This window comes from Octopus bimaculoides, chromosome 1 (genome assembly GCF_001194135.2).
Source record: "Octopus bimaculoides isolate UCB-OBI-ISO-001 chromosome 1, ASM119413v2, whole genome shotgun sequence".
NCBI lineage: Eukaryota > Metazoa > Mollusca > Cephalopoda > Octopoda > Octopodidae > Octopus > Octopus bimaculoides.
Window position 1 is genome coordinate 162,999,385 of NC_068981.1, and position 10,634 is coordinate 163,010,018.

Here is a 10,634-nt window from a genome sequence, read left to right on the forward strand (position 1 = left end):
AGACTGATAATTCACACAAATACAAGGTAGAAATGTGTTTTGTTGATGATGTGAGCATGCACACACACATACACACAGAAGTAAAGAATGAGAATGGTATTTTTCACAAATACATATTAAATCTTTCATGATCAGATTTCTAATGAAATATCATGTCTATATGTTTTAATTAATTTTGAAGTGAATCAAGAATTAAGAGAGAATTAATAAAATAATTTTGTCATCATTATTAAGCTGATGTTTAGAACATAAAACATTTGTAATTTTTAAAAACAATTATGAAGGAAGATTGTAATTTAAATACAAACATTGTAACCCTTTAGCATTCAGATTATCAAATGTAATGTTTATTCACATTGTTTTGAATTAATCATGCATTATCTTGTAGCTTTGAGAGTTCAATGATGAGATTACTTACAGAATGATATTGTAAGATAAGCATGAGAGGCCAGATCTGGCCAGTTTGAACATAAAACCAAGAGAATATTTGGGCCACATATGACCAATTTAAATGCTAAGAGGTATGAAATTATAGAACTAGAAAGTGGTTTCAATAAGAGAGAGGTCAAGTAAGTTGATCATATACACACACAAGATGAGAATGATAATTCATAAATATATAGCAAGAAATGCATTCAGCATCATCATTTAATGTCCATTTTCCATGCTGGCATGGGTTGGATGGTTTGACTGGTAAGCTGCACCAGGTTTCAATCTGGTTTGGCATGGTTTCTAACATGGAAATTGAGTAAAGATTGACAGCAACGGGGATGAAAACAATAAAAAGAAAAAGAAAAAAAAAGCCAGCAAATGTACAGAAAAGTTTTGTTTCAATAATTTTTTTTTATTTTGTAAGTTATGTGATAGATTTTCATTATTTCCCATAGCTTCTTGATTTCATTACCATTATTATTATTCAGATGAGAGAGAGAGAGAGACAGGATAAATAAACTAGTGGATACAAAACGTGATAGGAAGTGAAGGAGGTTCTGGGTATAAGGAGGAAAGAAACTTTATATATATATATATATATATATTTGATCTTTTTCTCATTAGGCTGCAGCCACTCAGGGGAACCACATTTAAGAATCAACTGCAGTACTTTTTTCGTTTAAGCATGGTACTTACTCTATCAGTCACTTTTACTGAACTGCTAGATTACAGGGATGTAAACACACCAACAACAATTGTCAAATAGTGGAGATGGTGGTGGGGGAAAACACATATGTGTGTATATATATATATGTACAGGGTGCCGTGAATAAAATGCTGTGTAAATTACACAAGAATGAAAATAACGCTGACATCTCATTTTAACAGCTATATTTACCAAAATTACATAAAAATATCTTGAAATGCTAAAGAGGAAATTTATTCAATAAAATCGCCATTGGCTTCAACCATAGCTTCCAGACGACTTCAGAATCTCCTGCAACTCTTATGGACGGTCTCCTTGTTTAAGTTGGTGAATGCTGCCATAATCCTTGCTTTCAGTTCATCTTTGATTTTACAAGGGGTTTTGTTGGTCTCTCGCTCGACTGCACCCCACACATAATAATCAAGGGGATTGCAGTCTGGGGAGTTAGGTGGTCAGATGTTAGGGGTGATGTGGTTGTAGAAATTGTCTGACAACCATGACTGGAATCTCCTGCTTGTGTGGCATGGTGTAGAGTCCTGTTGCCAGACATAAGGTCCTCCACAGTCACCCTGTTGATCCAGGGCAGCACTACCTCCTCCAGGCACTTGATGTAGGCCCCTGTGTTGAGTGAGGTCATGTGGGAAGATGATCAGAGGCATAACACCATGATGTTGTCTGGATGTTTGATTTTTATCACTCTTGGTACATGTCCTCAGATCGACACCCAAACACTCTGAAATGTTCATATTGGACCTTCTGGTGTGAATGCCAAGCAATGCAGCATGTCGTTTTCAAATTTCTGACAAAGTGAATTGCATCACGGTGCTGTTTTTCTCACAAACAGTGCCCAATTGATCCTACAATACTGTGTAGTCAACAAAATCAAAAACAAACAATATGCATGCGCAAAATTAAAAATATAAATTGGTGACAATTTACCAATCGCACCCTGTATGCATGTGTGTGTGTGTGTGTGTGTCTATGTATATATATATATATAAAGGGCTTCTTTCAGCTTCCATCTATCAAATCTATTCACAAGGCTTTGGTTGGCCAAAGAACATAGATGCTAACCCAAGGAGCCATACAGTGGGACTGATCCTTTGGACACTAAACACTGTTTGCGAAAACCTGTTGAGGCAAATGAAATCGATCCAAATTCAACGACTGGCACCCATGCCAACCTCTCCTTCTATGGACACTAAACTTGGCTTGTGAAGACCTGTTGGGGCAAGTGAAATCGAAATTGAACCAAATTCGATGACTGGCACTTGTGCCAGTGGAGCGCTAAGAGCACTGTCCGAGCGTGATCATTGCCAGAGCAGCAGTCTGGCTTCTGTGCCAGTGGCACGTAAATAGCACCATCTGAGTGTGACCGTTACCAGCATTGCCTTACTGGCACTTGTGCTGGTGGTACGTGAAAAAACATTTGAGCGAAGTTGTTGCCAGTGCCACTGGACTGGCTCCTGTGCAGGTGGCAGGTAAAAAACACCATTTTGTACGTGGCTGTTGCCAGTATGACCTGACTGGCCCTCGTGCCGGTGGCACGTAAAAGCACCCACTACACTCTCGGAGTGGTTGGCGTTAGGAAGGGCATCCAGCTGTAGAAACTCTGCCAGATCAGATTGGAGCCTGGTGCAGCCTTCTGGTTTGCCAGTTCTCAGTCAAATCGTCCAACCCATGCTAGCATGGAAGGCAGACGTTAAACGATGATGATATATACATACATACATACATACTTCATGTGTGTGTATATGTATATATGTGAATATATATATATATATAATAAACAACAAACTGCACATTATAATAAGAATGTATTGCAGTTGCATAGGTAAATTTGGGCATAGAATAAACTTGTCAGGTCTTAATAAAGTTTGGCAATATGTAAAAGAAACCAAAAACAACAAGCTGGCTAGAATATCTGCAAAGAAAAAAAAAATCTCTCCCACCATCACATTAAAAAAATGTGTGAGGTGTGAAAAAAAAAGATCCCATTTTCAAAGAAATACTCTTTCTCCATTTCTTCATATACCTGAAATGACTGAACTTACCTGTTTTCAGGACATCTGAATTCATTTCATTTCAATGGATTTTATTAAACATGAACATTAATTGAAAAGAAAACAACAAACAAACCATTAATAACAAAAAGATGGTATATTAGATATTAAACTGATAATCTTTTTTATTTTTTTCATATATTATATTTTTTATTGTATATTATGTGTTCTTTTTTTTTTCTTTCATTTGCTGCTGGCTGGCCAATTCTTTGGAAATATATGCAGGTGGAAATGGAAGTGAACATTTTTTTAGTCACTGTGATGTAATCAATCTGGAAGCATTTCATTGGTAAATCTTTCTTCTTTCTTGAAATCTTCTTGAAATGATATCCAACAAGCTAAATAATGAAAATCTGGCAAGAAAGATCCTTGACAAAAAACAGGTACAAAAATAATATACCTGACTCTTGTCAGGTACATTATCTTTTTTTGAAAAAAAAAAAAGGTATATTTAAAATGACAAAAATTAAAAAGAAAAACAGTGAAGTACAAACAGACAAAGAAGAATGAAACAAAATAACTATATATTATAGTGTTGTGGTTGATAATTTAGCATTAATTAAAATGTAATACAGAAAACAAATAAATATAAAAAAAACATCCTGCTATTATCGAAATGTTTGGTTTTAACCCTTTTAGTGTGGAAATTAGATATATACGTTGTCCTTAACTGCAGAAAGCAGTTTTATATATCAATCTATCTTTTGTGGAAGAATGCCATGTTTAAAACACCTTTTTTGCTGAGGTATGTAAAATTTATTGAAGCCTGTGACTTGTAGAAAATACTGAAATAACTATGAAATTTAATTTTGCAACTGAAGAGTTGAAGAGGCATTTTCCAACAGACATACATTATAGATACAAATAGCAGAATATGTACCTTTCAGAAAATAATAATTAGTACTGTTGTTATATTACTGAAGATTGGGCTTTCAGATTTGCCTGCATTAAATAGACAAGGGATAAGTCATTCCTTGTAAAGATATTTCTTACATGCAGCAGAGAAAAATACATGATCCTTGAGCTGTTTGTTCATCCAGTAATGCCATTAAGACAAATAAATTAGCCTTTGGTTCATATATATATATATATATAAAAAAAACAAAAAAACTTTGTCAGCCAACAAATCAACAAACTACTATGTAACCACACAAATTGTAAAAATAGCAGCCAAATCTCCATCTGATCACATTTACCAGCTTGAAAATGGAAAAGATACATCAAATATTGTAGTCTGTGATACACCTGAAAAAAAAAAAAGAAGCCGGATGGTTGTGTCTAGAATGCTTTCTGAGCAAAAGCCAGCTTGCTCAGGGTTGACTTGGAGGCTTAACAATTTGTCCACTGATATTCCTTCTAATTTGTAAAAAGAATTGTCCATTGCAATATATACATCTGGTCATACTACATTACTTTAAAATGAATAGGGGACTGCTAACAACAGGTAAATATGGAGCATGCCTTTGGCAATTCTACCCAGTGCAGCAATGTTGCACAACCTTTTTTCAGAACAGGTCCACGTATCAAATATAAATTTACCTTTAACTGCAAAATGCAACACAAGCAGACATGATTATTTTAATTAAAGAAATTAACCAAACAGATGAGACTGTGTGGTAAGAAGTTTGTTTCCTAGTCACATAGATTTGGGTTCAGTTCCACTGTGTGGCACTTTGGGTAAGTGTCTTCTTTGTAACCTTGGGCAAGCCAAAGTTTGTGAGTGGATTTGTGAGATGGAAACTATATGGTGGGTGGAAGGTAACTAGGCATTAGAAATTGCTTATAGAAATTTTAGTATCACTGAAGTCATGACAAAAAAACATTTTTTAAACAGACAACACTAATGGGGATTTCTTATTATTTATTTTCCAGATGACAAGTCACTTGATTGTTTGGGAGTGAGCAAAGATAGCAGCATGCTATGAAGTGTGGAATTCCATTGTTTTGGTTCAGAGATGGTAGCGTGCATGGAAAGGTAAGCATGCAACACTACATCCGGAGACAATAAGAAGTTGTCATGCAAAGCTGATGACCACAGGCTCTGTGAACAATGCAAGAAATGGCTGGCTGTCCAACCACATCTTGATCAGCAGAGAATGTGGCAACAGTGCAGGAAATGTTTAATCACAGCCTGCAAAAATCAACACGTCAAGCAGCTTGGGAAAGTGGGCTAACGAGACACACAATATGAATGGTGTTGCATAAAAAATTGAATTTTCGTCTGTGGAAATCCCATTACATATAAGAGCTAAGACTGAAGACTGTGATTGCAGAAGTCCAGATACCACTCTATGTGATTTTTACCTGTGGAGTTACACAAAAGAGGAGGTGTACTAGACAAAACCTCGCACACTGGAGGACTTGGAGACATGGATTCAGGAAGTTCTCAATGATATCCCAGGTGGCATCCTTCAGAAGTTTGTTCCTTCCATCTCTGGCCATATGAGGGAACTGATGCCACCGGTGCTTGTGTTGAAATATGAAAATTTACTTGCATTTTCCCATGTAACAAAGAACATGTATCATTTGTTTCAATAAGTTTGTAAAAGGAATATGGATTTTATTACCAATTTTTAATGCCTACTTACTTTTCACCCACCCTGTATATATGTGTGTGTGCATCCCCACTGGACCATGTTATGTAACACTGCATTACAGGTTCTTCCGAGGACTTGACATGTTAAAATGGGTATGCTCATTCAGGTTAAATTTTTGTTTTTTCTTTCTGCACAACTTTCATAATTTTACAGATGCTTTTTAACTATAGAAATAACAAGTATAATAAATGTGTAATATATTATTAGGTGATATAAGAAACAAAAAAACTAATAATAATAATAATAGTTTCAAATTTTGTCACAAGGGCAGCAATTTTGGGGGAGGGAATGAGTTGATTACATCGGCCCAGTGTTCAACTGGTACTTATTTTATCGATCCTGTAAAGATGAAAGGCAAAGTCAACCTTGGTGGAATTTGAACTCAGAATGCAGCGACAGGCGAAGTACCACTAAGTATTTCATCCAGTGTGCTAACAATTCTGCCAGCTTGCAGTCTTAATAATAATCCATTCTATTATAGACACAAGGCCCAAAATTGTAGGGGAGAGGACTAGTCGATTACATCAACCTCAGTGTCTCACTGATACTTCCTTGGCGGAAATTGAACTCAGAATGTAGTGATGGGCAAAATACTGCAAAGCATTTTGTCCAGCGCGCTAACAATTCTGCTAGCTCACTGCTGTAATAACAATAATAATAATAATCCTTTCTACTAAAGGCATAAGGCCTGAAATTTGGGAGAGGCGGATAGTCAATTACATTGACCCCAGTACTCAACTGGTACCAAAATTATCAACCCTGAAAAGATGAAAGGCAAATTGACCTCAGCGGTGGAAATTGAACTTTGAATGTAGTGATGGGTGAAATAACGCTAAGCATTTTGTCCAGTGTGCTAACAATTCTGCTAGCTTACTGCCATAATAACGATAATAATAATAATAAATAAATGAAATAATCTTTCTCCATTTTAGGTAATAGCAACACAATGACTGGAGGTGTAAGGAGTGAGAAATTGAGATGCTGGACATGAAAAACAATAATGTTGAATAATTTTTTCTAATTTTGACGAGAAAGGGCAAGTTGATTATATCACATCCAGTACATGACTTTTACTTATCTTATTGATCCTGAAAGGCCAAGATGAACTCAGTGGAATTTGAACCTAAAACCTAATGAGTTGGAAGAAATACTGCAAAGTACTTTTTTCTAATACTCTAAGAATTCTGCCAGCTTGCTGCTTTGATAACAGTTATAATCCTCTCTACTATAGGTACAAGGACTGGAAATTTTGTGGTGGGGGAGAAGGGGATTAGTCAATTACATCATCCCAGTGATTAGCTTGTATTTATTTTATCAACCCTGAAAGAATGAAAAGCTAAAGTCAACCTAAGCAGTATCTGAACTCAGAATGTAAAGGCAAACAAAATTGCTGCTAAGCATTTTGTCCAGCATGCTAACGATTCTGCCAGCTTGCCACCTTAATAATAATGGCAACAACAATCGCAGTAGTAGTAGTAGTAGTAGTAGTAGTAGTAGTTGTAGTAGTAAATTTAAAAATTTTTAAAATTGAAGAATTCCTGATTCCTTTATCCCAATGTAGTTTTCATAATCAGCAACAACAATAAAAAAAAAAAACAAAAAAAAACAACAACACTGCAAATAAAAGATATTAGTTTTGTATTCGATTTTTAGTTGGTACTATTCTTACAAAAAAAAAAGACCATGTGTGTGTGTGTATGCATGTATATATATATGTATATGTATGTACATATACACACACATATGTATATACACATACACACACATGCAAGTGCGGAAACCCTTGTAATGTTCAGTCCTGCCCACATTCAAAGTACAATTTAAATACTCCTCATTTAAACAGCACCACAAGACTAAATGCATATAGTCATTTTTTTTTGTAATGTACTCCAGTAGTTTTAAACTGTGCAGTAAAGTTCCAAAAATAGTTGCCTCCTCGTCTTCCAAGGGGCAGTTTTGTCTCTTTAATCATATATTTTAAAGGTTGCAGAAAGTGTTCTATGGTTGGCAGATGCATATCTTAAATGACAACTCCTTGTAGAATATATTTATTGTTGTTGGGGCAATATGTAGTTAGTTTGGGTTGCTTTGAGAATGAGTGGAGGGTTTTCTTCTGAAATGTGAGGAGGTTAAAAGAATGTTAAGTGATTCAGTGATAAATTAGTATGAGCAATGTCTTAATTGGTTTATTGGTAGACTGGTAGCACGGGAGACTGTGAAATTGAGGGAATGATGATCATGATAATAGTTTAATGAAAATGTTGGTAATGGAATTTTGCACTCACTCACATGCAAAGATGTGGATATATATGTGTGTGTGTGTGTGAGAAATAGTGTGTGTGTGTGCGTGTATATATATACATACATACACATACACTATGCATATCTATGTATATATGTATGCACATATACTAAGTAAATATATATTTATATATTTAATATACGAGTATTTGTGTATGAATATATATATATATATATATATATGTATGCATATGTTTATGTGTGTATGTATGTATGTATGTGCAAGTGTGTATACATAACATTTTTGCATATATATAATATGTACATGTACCTTTATGAATATATAAAACGTGTATATGTCCATAGGTATATATATGTGTGGGTATGTATATATATAGACAGACACACACGTGTCTGTAAATGCATATATATATATATATATATATATATATATATATATATATATATATGAACACACAAATACATAAATATAAAATACATATGTATGAATGTATGTATATATATATATATACATACATACATATATATATATGCACATACACATGCATATATAATATACCTATATGCACATATTATATTACTACATATATGTACGCATAAATATATGTAGGAAATACACACACACACACAGTACATAATATATGTTATGTATACATCTGTTGGTGAGGAGAATGGAAATCAGTAAAAGACTTGTGGATGTGTTGTCTAACAATGAAGATCTTGCTACTGTAAAGGAGTTCAACAAGAATTTGAGGGAAGAATAAAATGGGAATGACATTCTGCAAGTCAATATTCTTTTTTTCTTTTATTTTTTTGTCCAGTTCTGTTTTATTTAATTTTTTTTACTCTTTTTTTTTTCTTTCTTTTTCCATTTAAGAAATGTTTCTTAATAATTACCAATACCCCTCCCCTTTTTCCCTAAGAGTTAATGTATGTATATATAAATATGTATTTATTATATATATATATATATATATATACATACACATACATACAAACGCACATGCACACATACCCACACTCACACACACACACATCAATTTTATATTTTAGCTCGTTTCATCGGAGCTTCGTCAGTAGGAGTGTCGTAGCCATCACTGTCGTCCTCGTCTTCTTCGTCAAGTTGACGCATGAATGCAATGGAAGGATGATGCCCTGGTCCAGCCCATCCATCAGGGCTTTCTCCGTGTTTTCTAGTGTGACCATCTGTGTCCAGAGGAGAGCCAGATTGGCTGGTTCGGCCACCTCCAAGGGATTGGGGAGGTACCTACAATGAAAAGAGTGATGTGATATTTTACTCAGTCACGCTAACAGCCATCTGGGGGCTTTCTGAAATGTTTTTGTTTTTTTATTTTATTTTTTTTAATTGTTATTTTGACAGCCGAAAAAATATATAAAGGAATAAAAAAGTAAAAAAAAAAAAAATAACCAACTAAAGTGAAGGTCTTTTTATCTTCGTTTCTGTAATCAAATACAGTAATTAAAAATTTTGTATGACCACCTGAATGAAATTCTCTTTACGGAAATAGTTTAAGCTGAAATCAGTGATTATATTAAATTTGCTACTAGAACCGAACAATCTAGAGTTTGGATTTAAAAAAAAAATGAAAGTGAATGAAAAGAGAGAGTTGTATTTAAATTGTAGCTAGAAGTTAAGAATCTAAGATATTGCAGGGGTAAAAAAAAGTAAAAAAGTACATAGATATTTTTATATATCATGTATGTGTTTGCATTGTATATATATATATATATATATATATATATATATATATATATATATATATATATATATATATATATATATATATATATATATATATATATATACATACATGCACACACTTATGTCAATAATATATATATATTATATAAATGATATATTGTATGTGTGTATATACATATATCAGATAATTTTCATGAGACTATCTGTTTATCTATCTATATCCAATATACAAACATACATACATATGCATGTATACGATATCCAGGTCAGCTCAATTTACTTAATAAAAAGAAACCTTAAAGTAAGACTTACCAGCTGAAAGACCTTAATTTTTTGATTATTTAATAGTGGTATGTATGCATGATTCTAAGCAGGGTTGGAGGGGCAAGCAGGGACGAACTTAGGTTTAGGTTTACTATTCATCTAACTTGATAAATAAAGGGGTTTCTGTCAGTGGTATTGGCTTGTTTCTTAACTTTTTTTTTCTTCTTTTTTTTACTTTCTTTCACCTCTACATGACCTGGGTTGTTATATCACATCACTTTTTTCACAAGATCATACCCCAATCCCTTTCTGGCAGCATGACACTCAACTACAACCAATATAAAAAGGTAAAATATCATAGGACTCCTTTCTTTACTGGCTCTCAAATGCACTGGTTTTTTTGTCACCAGACTCATTAAGTTTCCTTCTTTCCTTCCTCTGGGAGATATAAAGCTAGAAGTTATCTTTGATAGCAAATTTCTTTATATACATCACACACACAGACATTTAGTCATAAATATATACACACATACAAATAAACACACACACACATTCATGCATATACAATATATATATATATATATATA

At 33.8% G+C, this 10,634-nt stretch overlaps 1 protein-coding gene across 6 annotated transcripts in view; it reads right to left on the bottom strand.

Annotated features, from left to right (window-relative positions):
- Nucleotides 1-10,634, bottom strand: part of LOC106874257 (pre-B-cell leukemia transcription factor 1) — a 465,063-nt gene that overhangs the window by 42,383 nt on the left and 412,046 nt on the right. For 3 of the 6 annotated variants that reach the window (XM_052972374.1, XM_052972377.1, XM_052972373.1), the window contains one exon: nt 7,420-9,327. The exons of 1 other annotated variant lie outside the window; for it this stretch is intronic. In XM_052972374.1, the coding sequence (XP_052828334.1) occupies nt 9,103-9,327 (225 nt within the window). In that variant the 3' untranslated portion in view covers nt 7,420-9,102. Of the gene's footprint in view, nt 1-3,301; nt 3,570-7,419; nt 9,328-10,634 lie in introns of those variants that run through there. 2 more of the 6 variants (XM_052972384.1, XM_052972405.1) reach the window with 2 other exon arrangements.